The sequence below is a fragment of the Antechinus flavipes genome, chromosome 4 (genome assembly GCF_016432865.1).
Source record: "Antechinus flavipes isolate AdamAnt ecotype Samford, QLD, Australia chromosome 4, AdamAnt_v2, whole genome shotgun sequence".
Classification (NCBI taxonomy): Eukaryota; Metazoa; Chordata; class Mammalia; order Dasyuromorphia; family Dasyuridae; genus Antechinus; species Antechinus flavipes.
This window is the reverse complement of record NC_067401.1, coordinates 252617483-252642993: the sequence shown is the minus strand read 5'-3', so window position 1 is coordinate 252642993 and position 25511 is coordinate 252617483. Positions and strand designations below refer to the sequence as shown.

Here is a 25511-nt window from a genome sequence, read left to right as displayed (position 1 = left end):
AAAAGGGGAGAAATGGGGTAAGAAGAGACATTATTTCACACAGGCTGGAAGTACAAGTAGAAATACAGTCAAGGAAGGAGAAGGGTGGACAATGGCTTATATTTCACTTGAAACTGAACAATTTTGAAAGACTTAAGAACTGATCAGTGCAACTATCAACCATGATTCCAGAGGACCATTAATTTAGAATTCTGCCCACCTTCTGATTGGTGATGGACTAGATAACAGAATGAGACATGTATTTTAAGACATGTGGCCAATATGAGAATGCTTTACTATATGTATATTGGTTTCAGGGGTTTTCTTTTTCTTTTTTGTTTCCAGTGGGGGGAAGGAGTGAAAGAGAGATAGATAGTAATAACTTATTGGTTAGGGAAAACATAAAATTTAATATAAAAAAAAGCAGAGGAAAAATATATCATTTTCATTTAACTCTCTGGAATGGAGATGTTCTGAGGTTGAACTAAATGTGTATATATTTTTAAAATTTTAAAATAAAATGTAAAAATATACTAGTGATATACAAAATCTAGCACATTCTTTTAGACTTGAAATATATCATTATGTATTTTACAATGGACTGGACTGTGTCTGTTATCTAAAACCTATCTAAGCATCAAGAGGCATATCTGACAAAGGTTGGCTACCATGCTAGTAATGTTTTGCACCATAGCAACTAATGAATGGAATACACTAAGACTTGGAGAGAATGTGATCTCTTTCTTGGTTTACCACATTGGTGGTTGCCCTACATATCCAATCAGTTACCAAATTTTGTTATTTCTAACTCCATAACAATCTCTGTCCTCTTTTATCTATCTATAACTTCCACTGTAGTTCAGGTCTTTATCACCTTTTGTCTAGTAGAACAGTCTCCAAAATGATTTTCTTGCCTCAGGTCTTTCTTCGCTCTGTAGATGACAAAGTGATTTTTTTCTAAAAGAAAAGCTTGACATATCACTTCCTCAGGAAATTGCCATGATTTATTTTTTTCTGAACAGATAAAAACTCTGTCATAAGCTGACATTGTTTTCTTTCACACAGTCAGCATTCCAGTGAGAGTGGCTTTTTAACTATCTCTCTGCATAGAATTCAATTCTCTCTCTCTTTTTTTAAGCCTTTGCATTGGCTACTCCTCATGCCTGGAATAACATTTTCTGATTACTTAGGATTTCTAGTTTCCTCCAAACCTTACTTTCAAGCATTGTATTTGTTGTGAAGCATTTCCAGATTCCTTCAGTTACCAGAGCTATTTCCCTAAATTGATCAACTATTGTCTACTTTGTATTTACATACACACACACACACACACACACACACACACCTTAATTTACCCAAAGAATGTAAACTCCATATGAGGTCCAGGACTATTTAGTTTGCCTTTGTATCCTCACAAGATCTTGCACTAGGAGGTGTTTAATAAATGCTTTTTGTTTGATTAGAGTACCCACAGGAATGAAGTCACAGATCTTTGCAGTGTCATGTTTAGTTCACTTCACCACACCTTTCTTTGACATCTCCTATGTACTTGTGATCATGTTAGATATTAGGTAGACAAAAATAAAAGTCTGCAAGATGCTTTATATGTATTGTACAGATGTGGTTACCAGATAGCTCTGCTTTTTTTTCTTTTAGTGTTTTTTCTCTTCTGCTTATTATTTTTATTGAATCATTAATCAGTGGATATTTAAATTTGTTGTTTTTGTTTTTAACAGAAGTTATATCAAACCTCCATAATTCTTCATCAGATGGATCTTGTGTCTATGACACAAGTAGTGTGTATGAGAGAATTCGGCTTACGAAACTTACTTTTGTCCACAGAGCTGTCAGTATCAGCACGGATCCAAGTGGAAGTAACTTTGCAGTTTTGCAATCAGACCCTAAGACAAGGTAGAGGGGATATTTAAAGTTTTATTTCTCTTTTATTTTCTTTATGGAAAGAAGAATGGTATTTTCCTTCTTTATAGATGATTTTCTCATTCAAATTGAGTTTCCTGAATAACTTTGTACTATAGAGGTTATAGAGAAAACAGAATTTAATTGGCCATAAAAATAAAGAAAGAACACTCATTGAAGGATTTTGCTGACTATTAAACAGCAGATAACAATTCTGGGATAAGCTTGCAATCTATGAGAACGGTATTTTAAAAATATTGTGGTAGACTTTATGTGAGTATAGGCCTCTGGTACTTTAAACTTATAATTCTTTAGCATTCTTTGGTTTACTAAGTACTTTATGCCCTCTCTCATTGGATTTGGAGGATGAGTTTGAATCCTCAATCTGCTCCTTACTAGCACCATGACCTTGATAAGTTACTTAACATCCCTGGCATCCACTATCTATAAAATGGAAACGTCTGCCATAAGTGCCCTTGAACTATCCTTTCAGCTTGAAGTTCTATGATTCCCTTGAGACAACACTATGAAGTAGAAAGTTAGTTAATATCCTCATTGTAGAAATGAGGAAACAGATTCAGGGAGGATAAGTCACTTGGTCAGTGTCACATCACCCTGAAGAAAAGTTCTGGCTTCTCCTATCCACTGTTCTTTTTATAAAATTACAGCATGTTTGGATTCAGAAATCTGAGCATAACTATCTTGTAAAGTTTGTAAAATATTTCTGGCACTTCAATTTTCCAGATAGTGAGATTTCAGTGCTTAAAAGGCAGTTTGTTATTCCTAGGAAAGTGTTTCACACTGTCTTTCTGTATCCCATGCACTCTCATCATTTTTATGTAGAAAATGTAAAGTCAAAATGAACATCACTGGAAATCTTGAATGGAAAAAGAGGTCAGAAAATGGTGTCTTTCTACTTATAGTGAAGGATAAATTAGGTTGGGATTTTGATCAAGCAGTGCTGTGGTATTATGGTGGCAAACTGATTTTGTGTTTCTGTACATGTATATGTGTAAATATGTCTACAGCAGATATGTGTATGTGGGTGTGTGTGTATATATATATATATGTGTGTGTGTGTGTGTGTGTGTGTGTGTGTGTGTGTGTGTGTGTGTGTGTTCATGTGTGTGCTGCTTTCGTAAGTTATTGATTAATGCTTCTAGTAGCTTGGATTAGGAAATCTCAATCCTCCATATCCTAGGAATGCCTTTGAAGTAAGGAATTGTTTTTTTTTTTGGTACCTTTATAAAAATATTTAAAAATCTGAGAGAATATATAGGTTATGTGATAGGTGTATTATTTTGTCTTATGCTTTATTACTTTTTTATAAATATATATTTTAACTAGTTTCCTAGTTTTGACCATAGGAATAGAAAACCAGTCTTGTACCTGGAATATCTTAACATACTAGCTTTTGCTAGTTCAACTCATTTAATCTCTCAATGCCCTAGTGAAATTATAAACTGCCCAAGTGAGATTATAAGCTGCAGAACAGTTGTTACTCTGTATTGGTAGAGTGAATTTTCTATTGGGAGAATCCTAGACCAATGAAGACACTGGATAAAAACTGTAATTTTATTATTTTTATTTTGCTTTTCCCTGGGGCGAACATGTCAAACATTCTTTCAAAAGTTTATTTTTTCCCTGATTTTTATTTTATCTATTTTTAAAAATGATAATAGCTTTTTATTTTTCAAAATACATTCAGAAATAGTTTTCAACATTCACCCTTGCAAAACCTTGTGTTTCAAATTTTTTCCCCCACTCCCCTCTCCTAGACAGCAAGTAATCCAATAAAGCTTAAACATGTACAATTTTTCTAAACATATTTTTATATTTATCATGTTGCACAAGAAAAATCAGATCAAAAGGGGAAAAAAATGAGAAAAAAAAAGCAAGCAAGCAAGAACCAAAAATTTGTTTCCACATTTAGTTTCCACAGTTATCTCTCTGGATGTGGATGGCATTTTCTGTCCCTTCTACTGGAATTGCCTTGAATCACCGTATTGTTGAGAAAAGCCAAGTCAATCACAGTTGATCATCACATAATCTTCTTGTTACTGTGAACAATGTTCTCCTGGTTCTGCTCACTTCCCTTAGCATCAGTTCACATAGGTCTTTCCAGGCTTTTCTGAAATCAGCCTGCTCATTATTTCTTATGGAACAATAATATTCCATTACCTTCATATACCGTAACTCATTCAGCCATTCTCCAACTGATGGGCATCCACTCATTTTCCAGTTCCTTGCCACTACAAAAAAGGGCTGCTGCAAACATTTTTGCATGTGTGAGTACTTTTCCCTTTTTTATGATCTCTTTGGAATACAAAACTAATAGAGATACTTCTGGTTAAAAGGGTATGCACAGTTTGATAGCCCTTTGGACATAGTTCCATGTTGCCCTCCAGAATGATTGGATCAATTCACAACTCCATCAGCAATGTATCACTGTCCCAGTTTTCCCACATTCCCTCCAACATTAACATATTTTCCTGTCATCTTAGCCAATCTCAGAGGTGTGAAGTGGTACCTTAGAGTTGTCTTAATTTGCATTTTTTGAATCATTAGTGATTTAGAGCATTTCAAAAAGTTATTTTTAGAATTATCTGTTGTAATAGTCAATATTGTTTCAAAGAATTTCATAATTGTGCCTTCACAATTTGAAAGAAAAATGTTGAGGACAATTCCCCTCCCCCAAAACATAGAACATTTTAAAATACAGAAAAAAAATGAATGGTATAGTGGTCAAAACTGTGGATCATAGTATTCTAGGAAATGATGAGTTAGAAGTTCCCTGGATTTAATACAATTAACAAATTTTCCACTATGAAAAGTGCTGGAATTTTGTTGATCATACTCTTAAAATGATTGCTCTTTTTTGTTATTAGCCTTTATGAAATTCCAACTGTGTCCTCATCATCTTTTGCGGAAGATTTTGGCACGCTGTTGGAAGAAACAGATGAGATGGACAATACCCATGATGTGACATTTCAAGTTGGCAATAAAACTTTTCCTGTGCACAAATACATTTTGGCTATGCGATCAGAATTTTTCAGGAAATTATTCACTTCTGATGGTATTTCTGTTGATTGTCCAGATGTTTACCGCAAAGATGAAGATGCTGTAGGGTGTGATCTTTTTGTTATAGAGAAGGTTCACCCTGATTTGTTTGCTTACCTTCTACAATATATCTACACAGACACTTGTGATTTTTTAACTCATGGCTATAAACCAAGGATGGTAATTAAGGAAAAATCAGATGAATATCAAGATACTCTAATTTCCAATTTTGATAAAATGAGTTTCCATGAAGATATTAATCAGAAGTCAGCACTGGAAGTTTACCGAAGTAATCAAACCCACACAGTCAATGAAAGACAAAAAAATAAAATGAAGCCTTCTAAAAAGGGTAAAAGTGTGGGTGAAGATGTGAATCCTGTAAAGATGTTGCAAAATATTGCAAAGAAATTTGATGTCAACAGTTTGAGTAGTAGGTATGGTAACATTTTGATATTTCTAATTCTTTCTCATTTTTTCCCCACCTTTTCCTTTCTTCCCTGCTCTTATTCTTCCATTTTGTTTTTCTTTTGAGAGAACATACTTAATTTTCTAGTTATTATAGGTGTTTTAAAAAAAATCCCATAACAAGAGTATTTATATGCTTTTTCTCTATCCTTCCAGGTCTTATTTCTTTGATATTTTATAAATAGATTTGTGATAGTTATGCATCACTAAAGGAGGAGCAGGTGGATAAGGGAGTTTGATTTTTCTTGGACCTTTCTATGATCATGAAACTTGGTTGTGTTCTGAGGTTGTTTCTGAAATTGAGTTTTTTATAATTAACATCTTAGTAAATTCTGTTTTTTTTGCATATAAATGAAATGCTTATTTTAATCTTTTTTTTTAAGTTATCATATATGCCTTATAAATATAGTTAGTCCTCTACTTCTTCAAGGCATAATATTCCTAGAAACTGATATAAGTAAAAAAATGAAAATTGAAATATTGAACTTAGGGGAAAAGAGGTCACTAATTTCTTGTAGCCACCAAAAACTAATCTTTCACTTTGTTGAAAATAGACTTTTCTACACAAAACTTTTATAACAAAACATTAATTCTGATAATATGTACTTTCTCTAACACAGTAACTAGGAAATAACTCATGAAATGTAACATAAAAAACAAAATTGCTAGCATGCAAAGCACTTTTTGGCTAATCTGTAAAATTCTGTGACTTTTTATCTTAATTTTAAAAAATTGATTTCAGACAGACCTCTTTTCATAACACATGAAATCTACAATTCTATAAATACTGTACAGCAAATGAAATTCTTAAAACTAAAACTTTTTTTAATCTAAATCAAACCAAGGGAGAGTTTTCAGAGACTTTAGTTGCTGCTGTTGAAAGACTGAGACTGGCAAAGTCTTGACATCACTTCTGACACTATCCTTTGAGTGCTGATGGATGACATTAAAGATTATAAAAGAGGCACTAGCTTGAAATAATCTGTTGTGTGCTGTTTGATAAACTTCAGAGTATGAGAGAATAACAGAGACAAGTCAACATTTAACCTAGAGCCTGCAATTGATGCTGGTATCTGCAACCTCGAGCCAACAGATCATCCAGGCCAACCTTGTTATAGATGAAGAACTTAAATTCCTGAGAGATTAGCTTAACCATGCTCTGCAACTTGCTAATGGGAATACCAGGCCCAGGATCTTATTCTTCTAATTCCTATTTTATGTCATTCTTATGATTGGAAACATTTTGAAATTGTATTTGTTAATCATCAATAGTAATCAGAAGTTATGAATTATTTATTGAAAGAGAAGCAATGCTAAGTATTTTTTTTTTTACTAAACATTTAGCCCTATGACAATTAGGTGATGCAGTGGATAGACATCAGCCCTGAAGTCTGGAGCACCTGAGTTCAAATCTGGCCTCAGACCACTTAATACTTCCTGGCTGTGTGACCCTGGACAAGTCATTTAACCCCAATTGCCTCAGCAAAAAAACAAAAAAAATTTAGCTCTTATATTTTTACCATAGCTCTGTTGTTCTTCGTGTCTGGAATCTATTCTTACAGTGATATATTTCATTTTACTGATCATATGTTACTTAACTAAATTTTGCAATAGTGTTGAATTTAGGTAGAAATCTGTTGAGCAAAAAAATCTACAAATTTGGAATCGATGGGAAAAGTTGTTTTTTTTTTTTTTAATGATTTTTTTTTTTTCCTCCTTAGACTCTTGTAGGGTTTAAAAACTAAATATTTTCCTAAGATCCTGTGTTCCTAAGTGTCAAGCTGAGACTTAAAAGTTAGGTTGTATTATGCAAACCCTTAAAGCAAAATACTTCTTAAACTTTTTTTGACACAATTTATATCTTATCTTTTTTCTAATGTTTGGAAATAGATGTTACCTAGAAATTTTTTAGGTGGTAGGATGGAATGTTTATACTAAGTGGGAATTTTTGTTTATTTTATAGACTGAATGGAGTCAGATTTGAAAATGAAAAAATAAGTGTTGTTACAGCAGAAACTGGAAACAAACCAAAACTAAATCAGAAACAATGGTAAGTTAGAAAATTGAGGGTTTTTTTCCCTCCCTCCTGTGCTTGATTTTGTTATTCCAAATAGGAAATGCACTTAGACCACTTTAGGGTGCCTTGCCTGTTCCATCCTTCTACCTGTTACTACTTACCTTTCTTGGAGCTATAAGGGAGTGTGTAGCAAATAATACAATACAGGAAACTATATACTAAGACTGAGACATTAGAAAAACTTCACTTTGGTGTATGGAATTCTTGGAGTAAGTAGTGAGTTGTAACCCTCTCCTATTCACCTCCAGAGAACCATAAGATAGTACCCCAAAACAAGTTGTGGAGCATCAGAACCATCAAAAAGACAGGGTGAAATAATGTTAGCCCAAGAAACTTGGAAAATCATCAGAAAAGGTCTGTCTTACTCAGAACAGAAAGCATCCCAGCAAACCAGCAGTGAGTTCTACCTTAGCAAGCCAATGGAAGGTCCTGAGCCCCAAGGTAGTGGAACCAATACCAGGAAAAAGCCAACAACAGAACTCTTTCACATACCTCAGCATACCCAGGGAACAGACTGGTTCTAGCTCTAAGAACCACCATACACTTCAGTACAGCCTTGGGCAAATGGACAACCTCTGGTGTCCAGACCTCTGCTTGCTTCAAGATAGCCAGAGGCTATTCGTGTATTCCAATGTTTCAATGTAGCCCTGGGAAAATGCAGAAATATCCAGCTGACCTCAAAACATGCCAGATACAAGGACTAGGATCTTGGCTCAGCTCTGGGTAAGCTGCCAGACCCTTATGGCCTCCAGCAGCATCAGTCATCCCCACCTCAATCCTTAGTGCAGCCCCAGACATAAGGCTGTCTTCTGGGCCTCAGGGCAACACCAGTGCAGCACATTGTGAGGGCCAATAGTCTCTGACACAAGAAGTCTGAGACAGTGCTCTTTTCGCCCTGGGAGCAGAGCTTAAGCTTAAAAGCAAGGAAAAATGCCAAAAAAGACAAAAAAAAAACCTCTCCAGAATAATTTGACCACAGGACATTATTAATGGTATCAGGGAAGATCAGGACACAAACTTAGGAAAAAACAACAGTGGGGAAATTTCTAGGCAAAACTCCAAAGAAAAATGAAAAGTGATATATAAGTAGGAGAAAAATGGGAAAAGAAATGATAGTGTTATATGAGAATTATGAGCAATACGAATAGTAATGAAAACTTCCAATAGATCAGGGAAAACAAAGAAAATCCGACTGCTTAAAAAGTAGAATTAGCCAAATAGAAGAAGAGATACAAAAATCCTAAGGAAAATAATTCCCCCAAAAATACAACTAGCCAAATGGAAAAAGAAGTAGAAAAGGTAACTCAAGGAAACAACTCCTTAAAAGTAATAATTGAAGGGGAAAAAAAAAAAAAAAACAAACTTCTCTTCCCCACCAAATTAAGAATTGGGCAAGTGGAAGCTAATAACTCTGTGAGGCATTAAGAATTAATCAAACAAATTTAAAAAGCTTGGGAAAAAAAAGAAAAGAAAATGTAAAATACTCATTGGAAAACTGATCTGGAAAATAGATTCCAGAGAGACAAATATCACAATCATTGGACTACCTGAAAATTAATCTAAAGGAGGACCTGGACATCATCTTTCAAAAAATTGTCAATGAAAACTGCCTTGTTATCCTAGAACCAGAGGGTAAGATAGCATTGAAGGAACCCACTGATTACGAGATATTTATTATTGTAGATGTTCTGCTTATTTATGCCATTTCATTGTTTTATTTAATGCAAATCTCTGCAGATACCTCTCAAACTATCTCTTTTATTGTTTCTTAATAAACACCAGTGTTCCATTATGTTAATATACCATGATTTGTCTAATTATTCCCAAGTGATGGACACCATTTTAGTTGTTAGTATTTTGCTATTATTAAAAAAAAAAAAAAAGCTGCTCCAAATATTTTTTTGTGCTTACTTTTCACATATTCTATTTGATGGCTAAACTGCTTGGCACATTGTTAATGCTTAATAAATGCTGTTTTTCAAACTTGTAAAGATTAAACCTTTTACTGTGAACAAATAATATTTTTTTTCCAAGCAAAAAAATTGCCATTTGCTTCAGATATGTATTTTGTTTTACAGTTCATTTCTTTATGATGTGACCATGAAATCAATGGATGGGAAAGAATTCCCCTGTCACAGATGTGTACTTTGTGCTAGGCTTGGTATGTATACAATTTCATAATTTGTTTATTACTTGAATACTCTTACTTTCCTTATTAAGTTAATTTATTTTTATTTTTCTTTCCCAGAATATTTTCACAGCATGTTGAGTAGCTCATGGATTGAGGTATGTTTTTAAGTAGAAATATATGCCATGTTCATATTCATTCTTTAATCATAGCTAGAAATTATTTTATGTGTACACCTATGTCTGTGATTCTGTATAAACAGAATAATGAAATGTGAAATTAAACTTAATCACATTAAACTCATCTTTAGTAATCCAATTCCTTATAGCAAGCATGTTATATTGTATTCTAATCCACTAATTCATAGCTTGGTTTACTTGTTAATCTCATAGAAAACGTGTTGTTTTTTTTTTTTTTCCTTTGTTTAAGGATTGAGTTTTAAACATTTTGTAAGTTATATGGGCTGTGTGTGACCTAATTAAAATACTTGACACACTGGCTTTTGAAATATTTCTCAGATATATCACTCATTCTTTCACTTTTGCATGTCTTTATTCATTTAATATAAATTACTGTTGAATTTCACTAACAAAATAAGTATATGAAAAATAGTAACTTTTAAAACTTAAAATTGGTAGAAAAACAAATACAATTAAAATATGTTTATTGTTTGCATACACTCAACTCTGTCAATACCATTTTGTTTGTGGATAGTATATTTCCTTTTTTTTATGATGAATGCTGATTTATAGAAATCTTTTCCTATTCATTGGTAGTTTTGAATATGTTTAGAAATAATTTCTATAGTGTTATGTGTTAAATCTGATTCTGTTTGAGAAAGTTTGTCATATTTATGCTTTAAATCAGGTCACAACATAATATGTATTGTGTATATGTGTGCATATACATATGCAAAATATATAATTAAACTTTATTTAGGCTTCTAGTTGTGCTGCTCTGGAAATGTCAATACATTCTGATGTACTACAAGTTATCTTGGATTACCTTTATACTGATGAAGCCCCTGCAATAAAAGGTATTAACAAAATAGAGAGTTTTGTGATATTTTATATAGTTTGGCATTATTGTTAACAATTTACTGACATTAGTATTCATGTAATTTCCAGCTGAATTAAAATGAAATAAACTTTCAGTTAAGTATTTCAACTGTTTTAACAATGAAGATACAGGAATACTATTGGTCATTATGACAGAAAATTTTGGTATTTTTCAGAACAATATGAATTTTATATATCTGAGCAGCTAAGGAAAATGTAATAACTAATACCTCAATAGTCATTAAACACTTATTAAGAGTGACTATTTGTCCAGCACTATGCTAAGCACTGGGGATGTCATGATCAAAAAAGAAAATGTAGTCCTTGTTCTCAAAGAACTTAACAATCTAATAGAGGAAGACAAAACACAAAAGGAAGCTAAAAGAGGGAGAGAAGAGAGAAAAAGGGATGAGGAGTTGGAGCTACATGATGTGAAGGCATGGTGATTCCATCAGAGAATTCCTAAAATAATTCAGTTCTTACCTCGCCTATTTCTCTGAGATAGTTGATTTATTTCTTGACTTCCTACTTATGTGCATCTGAAAATCTACCTTGGCATTATAAAAACAAGGACCAAGGACTGAGCTAGAATTTAGAAATGCACTGTGACCATTTATATGACTCTTAATTGTATGTTTGTTGCCTCAGAGGATTGCAAAATGTAACAAAATGAAAAAAAACTTTTTTTCTAGAGATTTAAAATCTGCTTAAGATATGAAAAGGCAAACTTGTAGAAATTATGGCTCCTTGGTAGAATTCAAGTGCATATTTTTTAAGGGTTTCTTCAATAATTGTCATATGTTAATCATTCTTAAGGTTGTATCCCAGAAGGAATTCTTGAAGAGTTCACAGAATACCAAATTGTCTCTTGAGTGTATGAGGTCAAGATTATTTTAGTTAGCCCTATAAGAGGGAAGGAGTAAGATTAGTGTCTTAAGTGATTTTGTTGTAGAGAATCAAAGATGAAATGACTGAGGAACCAAGGGCTTGAGCTTCAGAATTTGTTGCTTCAGAAATAATTGTATGCTCCTTTTTGAGTTGTAGACTAAAAGATCCTTAAAATCATTATTGTATCTTATAATTCTTGGCAATACTGCATAGTGGTTGCCCAACAATTCAGGACCAGCTGCTTTCCTCAGCTTTGGCACTGGACCTTGAATACAGAGTGAAGACAGACATTAAAAAGAATCAAAAGGAAACAATACAATATTAAATTAAAAAAAATTTAATTGAATGAAAGTTGGGAGATAGAAAGCAATAAGGTGGCAATTCCCTGAATTCAGAAAAAAAAAGTGTTCCACTCTCCCTCAAGTCTCTGTAAATAATCAAAAAAAACATGGAAACAATAACTGATTGATTAATATGGGGCTAATTTTCAGATTAAAACATGTGGGTTGCTTGAGATGTATAATGGATTGCTTGTGTTAAATCTTTGGATCTGATTGGGTTTCTGGTCAGCATAACCTAGATTTCTAAACACCAGATAGAGGTGATTCAGCTTTCCAGATATGCAAGATTAGGTTCTTTCAGTTCTCATATTTGAATAAAGTATTTTCACAAGACAGAAGTTGGATTAGATCATTAATTGAGTAAAAAGGGAACCAAAGTTAAATCCAAAATTGAATCATAAAGTGGAGTCAGTATGATTCACACAATTCCCACAGTTGTCTCCATCTCCTCAATTCCTTTAGTTCTAAGGCTTCTGTTCAAGCTAAGTACTATAAAATTGTGTTTGACATCTATTTTAAGTGGAAATGACCCTTTTCAAGCAAGTTTTTTCTTGGCTTGCTTTGCCACTTGGTACTAGTTACTTAACTTCACAGGGCTTTCCTCATCTGCAGAATAAAGTAGATGAACTAGATCACCTCATTTCTATCCAAATTGAAATCTATGATCTTATGATAATTTCCAAATGGATTATACACATAACTGTTTTAAATGTGTGTTCTTTTTCTTCCACTCAAAACTACTAAAAAATTTCTCCAAGCACATTTTCCTCATTTGTAAAATGGGAGTTTTTTTTTTTTTTTTTTAAACTAGATGTCCTCTGAGATCTCTAACTTATAAAAAAGGTGAAATATTAATGCTAATTCTAATACTTGGTGATTATTTCATTTAAGAGCAATAACTTCATTAAGTTAATCTTGTACCTAGGTTTTAATGAGTAACTTTCTTGGTGTAAATAACATTTTTTTCTGCTTTTGTTAAAAGATTGAGAGCAGCTAATGATGTCTGCACAAAAACACGATTGAATTTTTATTTTATAGCAGTAATTTCCTGAAAACAGAATATCATTATAGATTAATTTTTTCTTTATGTGTTTAGGAAATCATCAGGGAAGTTTTCTAGTGTATCTTCTAGAAATAGGGTCTCATTACTTTACAGTCGTCTCTCTATAGTCTAGTAAACCCTTAAACTTACAGGAATATATATGAAGGGCAACTAGGTGGCACAGTGGATAGAGTACCAGCCCTGAAGTCAGGAGGACCTGAATTCAAATGTGGTCTCAGATACTTAACACTTCCTTGCTGTGTGACCCTGGGCAAGTCACTTAACCACAATTGCCTCAACAAAAAACAAAACAAAAATAAAATAAAAATGAGTGTATATGAACACACACACATACAACCATGCATACACTCATTCATTCTCATACTCCTTTCTTTTTCAGGTAAATTATAAATCCTTCAGGTATAGCTTTTTTTTTTTTTTTTTTTTTTTTTTGGCTAAGGCAATGGGTTGTTAAGTGACTTGCCTAGGGTCACACAGCTAAGGAGAGTTAAATATCTGAGGTCAAATTTGAACTCAGGTCCTCCTGAATTAAAGGCTAGTGCTCTACCTACTGCTCCATCTAGCTACCCCTCAAATATGCTTTAAAATTTAAAATTGTTGCTAAAGACTGGTATGATACATTAAACACATACTATTGGATTTAAATGAAAATAAATATCATTTAAATAAAATTTTCATAATATATATTTCTACTTAAAGTCATTCAGCCAGAACTTCATTTTTAGAAAGCATTTAAGTAATTAATTGCAAATGGAGTGTCAATGCATAGTTTTTGTCCTGTAGTTTATATTCTAAAACAGAATATATTAGCCTCTTCAAATTTTTAGTCTTAATCTAACTTACTTTTTGTTATATTACATATTCTCAAATTACCTTTTTTTTCATCCTCTCACCATCCCCACCTTAAAATAAATGTTATATACTCAGAAAATATGAACTAATATTAATTTTAGCTTAAGCGAATTTAAATAAGAAGGTTTGTTATAAAATATTTATATAATTTATATCAGAGGTGATTCTTGGATGTTGGATATTATTGTTTTGTATTTATTACTATCATCCATTGAGAAGAATGTATAAAGAGTATTATATATATGAATGGCACAAGTATATTTCCCAATGCAGAAAATAAAAAAGTGCATTGTAAGAATTGTATACTAGAGTGTCTCCTGTGGTCCTGGAATAATAAAAAAATAATAATAATAAAAGTTTTTTTTAACAACTTTGTGCTTATATAAACCTTATTATGTTTACTGGTATGAGAGATTGTTTGACATAACTAGATTGGGTCTATGGGAAACTAATTCAGCATCTCAGTAGCTAGACTACTGGTATTAGCTAGAATTAGATTTCCTTGGGCATTATTTTTACATATCAAGGTATTTTAGTATACTTTCAGCAGTCATTAATCAACCCAGAGTAAGATGACCCTTACTTTAAAACTTAAAAACAGATGTTATTATTGTTTTATATGCCACAACAACTTTTAGAATTTTTTTCCCTCTCAGAATAACATATACTAATTTTCTGTATTTAGTGACTTAATATTTAGTTTTTCAATTTGCTGTCTCCTTTCTAAAAATCAAGAAAATAAAATGTTATTTTAATAATACCAATATTTTTTATTTAATATTTAGACTCTCAAAGTGTGGAATTTGTTTGTAATGTTCTTGTTGTGGCTGATCAACTACTAATAATTCGATTGAAAGAAATCTGTGAAGTGGCAATAACAGAAAAACGTGAGTATTTTTCCCTAACAGTACTATTAATAAGTTTTCAAGTTGGTTTAGGCTATTTTTTAACTTCTAGTGAGATAATCCCCACTGCAAAATTGTGAAGTAGTGAATAAGAAAGCTTTCTTTTAGAGTCAGGAAACCTGGGTTAGAATTCTCTCTTTGACTTATATTGACTTTTGACCCTAGAAGAGCCACTTTATCCCTTAGTGTAGCTCTCATTAGGGAACACAGATTATAAGTAGCAGAGCAGATGCCTATTTCTCTATCAAAGAGTGCAGATAAGCTGGAGAAGGAAATGGCAAAGCATTCTAGTATTTTTGCTAAGAAAACCACAAGGACACGGACCCCCATGACATTGCAAAGAGTAGAACACAACTGAAAAAACAACACAAAAAAACAACAGCAATTATTTTCAGTAAACTGAAATGGGATACTTCAGCTTTATTCCCTTTTTGTGGAGTCTTCATGACTGAGTCTTCAATCCAATACTTTTTTATATAGGCTGACTATATTAATTTCAATATCTCTGGCAAGCATCAAAACTGATTTCTTTAGCAAGTCAATTTTATGCTTTCCAATGTTAGAAAAACCTCTCTGTATATTTCCAGACAATGCCTTTTGACATATTTGAAAGCTGATAAGCTAAAACTTTGTATCTTCTATATCATCTTTTTAAAAATGTTGTATCTGAATCCATGTATGAATTTCTTTTTTGTTTTATTGTTTCCTTTTGCTTTTAAATCAGTCTAATATACCTCCATATCTCCTACTTGATGAATCTTTCCTTATATAACAGATTAAAACAAAACAAATAAAACCCATTAATAAAATGAAAGGATCTATATATATAATATCTGAGAGCATATTTAACACTGCTTCTTCATAGTCCTCCATCTTAAACAAAAGGAGAAAGGTACATGCTTGGCTATGATAATAATACAGTGTCTAGTTTGATTCTTTCCATTTATGTAGTAGGCATTAAATGTTTTGTTTATATCAGTGTGCCACAATTTATTTAAGGATTTCCTAATTAGAAAATAAAAACAAAATTTTTTTAAAGGATTTCTTAATTAGTATCCTCTCTCTCCTTCCACATACTGTTGATAGTTGTTATCACAAAAAATGCTGCTTGACTATTTTAGCATTTATAGGAACTTTCTGTCTTCACTTTCCCTGGGATATATGTCTAAAGGGTATAAATATTTTATTTTTAATTTTTTGCTTTATTTTTAGGTCATTTTTTGAAACTAAACATAGTTTTTAACTGATATATTTAGAAAATAACAATTGTTTCATTGTCTTGTAGAAATGGAATCTCATTATTTTCATGGTCATGTTATTAAATTCTAGTAAATCCATAAGCTTACAAGAGTATACATGAGCATGTATGAATGTGCACATACAGACACACACACACACACACACAGACACACACACACACAGACACACACACACACACACACAAAGAGGTAATTTAAGTTCTTCCAATTGTAAAATTTAAAATTATCGTGCTATATTATCCATTATATACTATTGGATTTAGATGAATATATTATTGAAATTTTCATAATATATATTTATAATTAAAGTCATTTAGCCAGAATTTAAAATTGAGAAAAAATTTAAATAGTTAATTGCATATGGATGTGTGTGTGTATCTGTGTAGTCTCTATCCTCTAGGAGTTTATATTTTAAGACACAGAATGTATTAGCTTCCAGCAAATTTTTAATCTCTATAATTTACTTATGTTATGTTTATAAACTCTCAGATTTACTTACATTAAAATAATTTTTTAAAATGGTTAGGACAGTTTACAGAATGTGGAAAGTATTTTATTATACAGCTAATTCAGCATTGACTATTTCTGTTTTTTATCTTAATAGTTTTTGAAACTTAAAATTTGTAGTTCTCTTAATGATTTGAAACAATATTTCATCTAATTGTTAGTTCCAATTTTTTGAGACCTTTATTCACATCTTTTGATCATTTATCTATTGAGAAAATGCCATCTGATCCTCTTTATATTTATTTTCTATATAACTTGAATTTCAGAAGTTTATCAAATATTTGACAAAAAGGTTTTTCGTAATTGAAACCTGGACCTGCTGTGGTCTGAATTTGAGGGAATTATTGATTGGTCTGTTCAGAATTGTACCAAATGTTGATTTTGTCCTTACATGAAGAACTACTACATTTTGCTTAGCATGTTGACTCTTTTATGAACTTGAGGAAGTAACAATTGATAACCTTTTATCAAATGCTTACTGTGTGGCAGGACTTCAGTTACTTCATCCAGTAAAAGAAAGCATTCAACTAGATTACTTCCAACGACCTTTCCAATTCTAAATTTAAAATAAACCCATGAAATATGATTATGTATTTTTATGTTTATGCATATGCATTTTTGTGTATATATACATATGATGTATAAATTTTACACATATACTATATTACATTATAGAATTGGCTACTGGGATAGTTCTAGTCATATTTATTATTTAAAAAGATTGGGTCAAGATACCCTAGCAACATTTTTTCAAATTCTATGAATTGGTATGACCATAATCAGTGATTCCATGGAAAGATCCTTAAGGAAAATAGCTGGTAACAAAAAAAAAAAATCTTTTCTAGGACAACAGTCAAATATTTATTTATATGTGTGTGTGTGTGTATGTGTATTAAGTTTATTAACAAAATATACAATAATGTAAAAAATAAGCTTTATCCTAATACAATGTACATACCTTGCTAAAAAGTCATCACAGATCCAATGTATTTTCCTATCATGAACTGCTTACAGCAGAAGACTCTTGTTTCTTATTAAAATAAGTTTGAAAAAAAAGTTACAAATATTTAAGTATACTTCCCATTTGTTGACTTACTATTCCATATAAAGCTGTTTTATGCAGCTAATTATGCTGTTTTCTAGTTGTAAGACACTATTATTCTTCTTACCTAAAAAGTGTGTGTGTGTGTGTATGTGTGTGCGCGCGCACACGCGTGTTTTTGTGTGTAGAACAACAACAGAAAAAACAATTGTAAGATTACTTTGGGTGAAATGGGGAGAATGAGGTCAAGTCGGAGAAATAGATAATACTTTAAATTTGTAGTAATACTCTTAAGTCTGCATTCCCTTTGAGGTTACATATGTTGCCTCTTAAGCATAATTCAGCTTTGAACTATATTAAAAACTGTTAGAACTAGATTGTGAATGTAGCCAATTTAAAGATTTCCAAGATTATCCTTCTCCATTGAATCTTTTTCTCTATTGAGACCCATGATCCATTCATTGACTAATTGTGGAGAGGAAAGAGGAATGCTTTTGTTTTAATATTCATCCTTATTGTGAGTAGGAATAGACCTTATTAGTTTAAGACTAATTTTCATGTGATCTTATGAAATTAATTCATTTAAAACTATTTGTTAAAAACATCATACCTTTAAATGCAGAATGATTCCTTTAATTTTTTTTTACTTAGAAATGTTTTGGCGGATTTTAGGAAACCATGTATCTGACATTAAGCAACATTACTATTAACATTTATGTGAAAATTAAAGTTTTCTTTTTTTTTTAATTTAAAAAAAAATATTTTATTTTATTTTATAATAACTTTATATTGACAGAATCCCTGCCAGGGTAATTTTTTTTACAACATTATCCCTTGCACTCGCTTCTGTTCCAATTTTTCCCCTCCTTCCCTTCACCCCCTCCCCTAGATGGCAAGCAGTCCTATATATGTTAGATATGTTGCAGTATATCCTAGATACAATATGTTTGCAGAACTGAACAGTTCTCTTGTTGCACAGGGAAAATTGGATTCAGAAGGTAAAAATAACCCAGGAAGAAAAGCAAAAATGCAAATAGTTCACATTCGTTTCCCAGTGTTCTTTCTTTGGGTGTAGCTGCTTCTGTCTATCATTTATCAATTGAAACTGAGTTAGGTCTCTTTGTCAAACAAATCCACTTCCATCAGAATACATCCTCATACAATATCGTTGTCGAAGTGTATAATGATCTCCTGGTTCTGCTCATTTCACTTAGCATCAGTTCATGTAAGTCTCTCCAAGCCTCTCTGTATTCATCCTGCTAGTCATTCCTTACAGAACAATAATATTTCATAACATTCATATACCACAGTTTACCCAGCCATTCTCCAACTGATGGGCATCCATTCAATTTCCAGTTTCTAGCCACTACAAACAGGGCTGCCACAAACATTTTGGCACATACAGGTCCCTTTCCCTTCTTTAGTATTTCTTTGGGATATAAGCCCAATAGAAACACTGCTGGATCAAAGGGTAGAAAATTAAAGTTTTCTAATTGAAGCTTAAAATTATCCTGATATATTAGGTAGCAAAAATATTTTCAAAATTTTTCTGTACTTTCCTTGAAATGTCTTGTTAATGTTCTGATTATTTTTCTTATCTTATAATAGTTTTCTTATTTATTCATTTTCCCCTTATAATTAAATATCTTAGTTTATATGTTTTTTTGAATCTGTGGCAAATTTAGGTGAAAACTACTTATTGTCTTTGAAAAGAAACTTGACCTATTTCTTAATAATTCAGAACTCAGCATCTGAAATCCTTTGAATTAAATACATTTTGTTCTCTGAAATGACAGTTTATCTAATTTTAATAACTATCTTCCTTTGCAGTTACTCTAAAGAATGCTGCTATGACATTGGAGTTTGCAGCAATGTATAATGCTGAACAGTTGAAATTGTCTTGTTTACAGTTTATAGGACTAAATATGGCAGCTTTACTTGAAGCAAGGTGGGTTTAAATGAATTCTGTAATTTGTCACATAAATATTTTATAAAATGACAAAAATATTAATAGAGAAATTTAAAAAATTGACAGTTAAATTGGGCGTTAAAAGTAACAATAATAATTGATGTTTAAGATGCTATAGAAAGGCTTTTCATATGATTTATCATACTAGAGCATCACAACCACCTGATAAAGTTTATAGTACAAGTTGCAGTTAGCCTTTTTTTTTTTCCCCCTTGAGTCTAAATTTGATTTCATTAGCATGTGGGATTTCTGGAATGGACACTTCTACTGGTACAGATTAGAAAAATCATTTACAACATATATTCTTCATGAGATAACACTGAGAAAATCAACATCAACAAAAATTTATTGAGAGCTTAATATGTGCTAGGGACTGTGTTAAAAGCTGAGTATTATAAGGGAAGACACAAACTCTGTCTTTCAAAATGCAATAGAGGAGACAAAATTCAAAAAACTATACACGTGAGATATATACAGTGTAAATGGAAGTTAATATCAGGTGGAACCCAGCAGTATTTGTGTGTTAAGGGGGAGGTGGAAGGAAAGGAGTGACTATGGAATTTTGGGATGACTTTTTTCCCCATCATCCTAATTTTATAAATAACAAAATTGAGAGAAATTAAGTAACTTTTCTAAATTTGTAGTCAATGATCCCTTGGTATCAAAGCCATTCCTTGAATCCATCCCAATTTTTACCTGTGTTACCTATGATATTTTAATCCAAATATCCTAGAGTTTGATGTGTGTGTGTGTTTGCGCATGTACACATGCATTCTTATGCTTTACTTGTTTAGGCACTTAAATTTTATAATCATTACCATGTTGAATAGCATTTCTCTGCATTGCATTTTAAAATATAGTTATAATTATTATTGATATTTTATCTTTATGATAATTATCTTTAAACTGGTCCCCCTCTATGTTTTATTATTAATTTTTAAATGAAATTTTGCATGAGTTCATGACAATAGCACTGGATCCTCAGATGTATTGGTTCCATTTTATAGAATACTGATCAATTAACTTCAACTGGGAGGTAAAAACTGAGAGGCACCATAACTGTACTTGTGTAAAGTGGCATCAGAAAAAAAAAAAAGAATAGGCAGAATTTTTGTTCCTGGTTCTGTGTAGTCATATGGTTCTGTTTATTTCTTTAATATTTAGCCTCTGTTTCTTTAATATTTCATTATCATATTGAGTTTCACCTAGATGTGAATGAATTTTAAAAATGACATTAAAGTATATGATTATATTAAAGTCATATTTGATAACTTTCTAGTTCTTAACTTTCAAATCAATTACAGCAGATAAAGTAGTTTTCAACTATGCAGTATGAGCTATCTTATTTTTGATTCAGGATCATTGCCTCCATAAGAATAAATTCCTTAGATTTTTTTTTTTTTTTTGGCATGACCAGAAGGATGTCATATTAAATGAGTCCTAAGATAAATTGTCCATTTTATTTTCTAGGACACTCGATGTTTTAAGTGATGATGTTTTGAAGGATCTTTCTGTATTCTACAGAAAAATGGTAAGTAAGGTTTATGTTGTAATGAAGATGAGCAAAAATATCAATAACTAAAACAAACTTATCAGTGAGTTTTCAAATGGATTATTTTTCTAAATAATCCCCATACTTAGGACATTTTTATATGAAGAAGTAAAGGATTTTTCATTGACAGTACCCTCCCACTAGGTCCTCATCTGACTATATCTAAAGAAATAGTAAAGACATAATATTAAAGAATTAAAAATAAATTGTACTCTGATTTTTAAATGAGTGGACTTCAAAAATTTCAGAGTCTTTTGTTATAAAAATCAAGTGAAAAGATTAAGATTCGATTAAATCCTAAGCATTAGCTAAAAACATTATTTTACACAGACTAGAGAATAAATATATCAGGAAAGTTGAAGTTTCATTCTTTTATCTTAAAATGTTAGGTCTACGAATTTATAGCACGATTAGTTAAATTATGATTAAAAACAGACTGTGTCATTCCAGAATTTCCCTATTAATTTCAGTTCATATAATAAATAAGTATAATTTGATAAGACTTAAAGATCAGTCTCTAGAAAGATAAACGATCTTCTTAAAAGAGTTCTGTAATATTTCTGTTATGCTACAGATACCAGCAATGGATAGAAGGGTAATAACACCATATCAAGATGGTCCAGATATCAGCTACTTGGAGGCAGAAGATGCTGATGTTTTTTTGAAAGGAGAAATGAACATGGAACACAATTACCAGTGAGTTTTATTATTTTTGCTTTTTTTTTTTCCTTCTATAGAACTTGATTTCTTTTGTGATCTGTTTTCTAGATCTGTCATACATGTTCCTATTTATTTGTAAGTGTTCTCTCCCATTATCATATGAGCTCCATAAGGGTATGGCTGTTTTTGCATTTTTGCCTACCTTTGTATGTCTGAGACTTAGCGCTGGCATATAGTTTGTGCTAAATAAAAGCTTGTTTAACTATTAGATGAATTATACATATGATTTTATGCTTCACTTTATATTTAACAATTAGAATCAACTTTTAAAAATCAATACTTAGTAAATTAACTGCAGTATTTTCTATTTTCTGTATTTCTTTGTGTTAATGTAAATATGTAGTCTGATATAGAAACTGACATAGAGAATAATTTGTGAAAGCCTATTTTCTAGGATATTTTCAATGCATAAATATTAGAAAATAGATATGAGAAAAAATAGTTGCTGATGTTTTTTTCAGGTATCTTTTGGGGATTACGAAGAGGTTGTTTTTGGTTTTGTCCATTTTTTTTAGACTTTTCCCTTTGTATTCCTTCTAGTACAGATTTCTACGGTATATATTTCTAACGATCAGTTGCTTCATTCCAGTTTTATGGTTATTGGTCTTCCAGCAGTTGCCTTGATGTACTTTTCATTTCTTTTTTTGTAGTATATATGTTTCTTTCCCAGCCCCCCGTTTTGCTTTGTTTTACATCAGTTTGTCTTTTCATGTTTTCCTCTATTTTTTAACCAATTATTTTTTCACCTTTTCATGTCATGTCATTTTGTAACAAATAAAAAATAGCCTATCAATATCTTTGCCCTTTTTTATTAGGGTTGGACCAGAGATGGCATTACTGTCTAATCTTGCATTGAAGGATTAATGATTAATTATTTGTTGTATTCATGATACAGTTATTCTAAATAGCATTATTTAACTTTCCATATAAAAGTGCGGGAATACATCTTGCATCTGTGTTGTGTTTTTAGTTTTGCTAAAAGTTTTTATATGTATTTTCTCAGGTTTGTACTAAATGTCTATTATTTTTGTAATTTTGCAAATACGGTAACTATAATACAAAATAATTAGCCCAGAATCATATGTGCATTTCTCATTTAGCTAAATTTTTTGGCCTAAATTGTGTATATTTCGCATTTGCCTAAATTAAATACATTATCTTTGTAAAAGATTATCTTTGGAATCATAATGATCATGCCTACTCTAGATTTCTTAATTTAGAAGACATTTGATGCTTGTTTTTTTCATAGAGAAGCTTTCTTCAAAAAGGCCAAGACAAAAGCCAAAAAGAAGCCACGAAAACGTTCAGACAGCTCTGGGGGTTATAACCTTTCAGACATTATTCAGAGCTCACCTTCCACAGGTGAGTGCCAAATCTTTTTTTTTTTTTTTTTTTAAACCACATTCCTTTTAAATTCTGATAATTATTGTGGAATAAAATGTTTTTAATAAAATGTAGTGCCTTTTCTGTAGAGCAACTTTCAAAATTGTTGAAAAAATTATTTTAAAAATTCAATAGATTTAAAAATGATAATGCTTTTATTATGTGATTTTTGGACATATAGGAGCAGAGATGTTGCAACATGGTTCAAATTATAGCAGTGATGCTTTTAAGGATGCCATGGGTGAGTCTTAAGCTATTGTAGATAGAAGATTTCATTATTCCCTATCAATGTGATGAGTGTATTATTTAGTGTAATAATATTAAGTTTTGCTTCTTTAATATTTTACATATCTGTGATTTTGTAATTGTTAATATTCCTTCTCCTAACTCTATCATAACCCCTCAGTGACTTTGTAGACAGTATTCGAGAGTAATTCTGCCCATGTCAACTCAATGATAGATAAACTTCCCTGAATATTGTCATAACATTTTTTCTGAACCAGCAAGAAAGTTACATAAAATAAGATGTTTCTAAGGAAAATAGTAACTGATTTAAAAAAGTTGATTTTTCTTATATGATTTCAAAGCAAGGCATTTCAAGTCCTGGGGTCTAAATTTCATGTATCACTAAAATTCAGGGAAGTGTATGAATTTTATTATAACTCATTTGGGTTAAAGATTGTTAATTGTGTGTCAAATAGAAATTCCCATTTAAATTCTTTATTTGTAACATAATTTTATGCATTTTTACCTTTTTAAAAATGTGTTTTTAAATTTTATACCACAGGCTTGGTAAAATTGGATAAAACCAACTCTGCAGAATCTCTTCCAGAATTACTGACATCAGACTCTGAAGGTAGCTATGCTGGAATAGGTAGTCCTAGAGACTTGCAGTCTCCTGATTTCACAACAGGAATTCATCCAGATAAGATTGAGGTTTGTTTTTAATTGTCTATAGATTTGGAGATTCTTTTGGTTTTGTATTATATTGCTATAAAGTGAACTTAGCTGTCTTTTAGTTATTCGTTATCCTAATAGTTTTAAAACCAACTCTTAACTACAATTGTAACTGATAGAAAGAATGGTTTATATGTTTTTATGTATACAGTATTTTCCTTAAACTTTTAAACGATTACTCTTTTTACATTGTTTTCAATTAATTGTTTTTAGGCTATGTCATCTACTATATAAAATTCACTCCATATTTCAAAATAAAACATTGATTTAAATTTTTATACTAAGTAACTAGCAATTTTTTAAACTGTTTTGGAAGAAAAAATAATTCATAACTCAGTTAACATTTTACTTTAAGAAAAATTAACCAGATTTAGACATTTTTCCAAGTGGCACATTTGTTACAAAAATAAGGATATAGAAGCAAAATTCAACACAAAGAGACTTTGGGCACAAAACTGAGCTCTTAGGGTAGCTCTGGATTATAATTGTCTCCATGATTCATTTCTGGAATGGTCTTGAATCTCCTACAGAGGTAGGAATACTTCTGAGCTTTAATAAGCAAGTTGAGGAGCAGCTAGGTGGTACAGTGATAGAGCACCAGTCTTAAAGTCAGGAGTACCTGAGGTCAAATCTGGCCTCAGACATGTCCTAACTTTGTGACCCTTGGCAAGTCACTTAATCACAATTGCCTCAGGGTGTGGCAGGGAAGCAGTTGAAAGCATCATAAGATTGTCATATAAATTAAAATTCCTTCAAAGTCAGCGAATTTGATGTGCAGGTATATAGGATTATGTTGGAGTATGAGTGTTATATAATAGATTCTTAATAAGTAAATATTATTAGCAAATTTACACATAGCAGTTTGTATTCTCTTAATGCTAAAATCATCCATATTTAGTTCTATGCGTGTTTCCAGAATTTATCTTAATAGTCTTCATATAATCAGTTTCATATTTAGTGCTTAGATTGAAAGGAATTTTACATGCAAGCATACCTATCGGTATGGAATAATGTTGAGAAATAATGTGCTAACTAGATTTGAGATATAGTTGAATGTCTTAAACAGGTTAAATTAACTATTTTCTAGAAGATATGATGAACATTTTAAAGAGATTTTACTTGTTAATTTTTTTTTTAATTTAGGTGATGAAAATTAAAACCTATGTTAATGGTGCATACCCTGTGCATGCTAGTGAATATGTAAAACCATATGAAGAATTACCAGCACTTAAAATGTCTGTTCCACAGTCTATTCCCAGTAATCAAATCAACTGTGCAAGCTCTTCTAATTGGGTTGCCAGTTCTTTCAGGTAGGATGCTTTTGATATGTGTTTAATTATTTGGCAGGTGCAAGTTAATAGGAATTTTTCTAGTGTTGTCAGTCTCTAA

At 31.5% G+C, this 25511-nt stretch overlaps 1 protein-coding gene across 3 annotated transcripts in view; it reads left to right on the top strand.

The window, feature by feature from the left end:
* The window catches only part of IBTK (inhibitor of Bruton tyrosine kinase), a 95357-nt gene that overhangs the window by 43653 nt on the left and 26193 nt on the right, over positions 1–25511 (top strand). For 2 of the 3 annotated variants that reach the window (XM_051997323.1, XM_051997321.1), the window contains exons 11-24: positions 1716–1890; positions 4785–5390; positions 7385–7471; positions 9577–9659; positions 9747–9784; positions 10566–10662; positions 14614–14715; positions 19372–19489; positions 20981–21041; positions 21637–21758; positions 23032–23144; positions 23347–23406; positions 23953–24101; positions 25266–25432. In XM_051997323.1, the coding sequence (XP_051853283.1) occupies positions 1716–1890; positions 4785–5390; positions 7385–7471; positions 9577–9659; positions 9747–9784; positions 10566–10662; positions 14614–14715; positions 19372–19489; positions 20981–21041; positions 21637–21758; positions 23032–23144; positions 23347–23406; positions 23953–24101; positions 25266–25432 (1978 nt within the window). The remainder of the gene's footprint in view (positions 1–1715; positions 1891–4784; positions 5391–7384; positions 7472–9576; positions 9660–9746; positions 9785–10565; positions 10663–14613; positions 14716–19371; positions 19490–20980; positions 21042–21636; positions 21759–23031; positions 23145–23346; positions 23407–23952; positions 24102–25265; positions 25433–25511) is intronic. The other variant, XM_051997322.1, reaches the window with a different exon arrangement.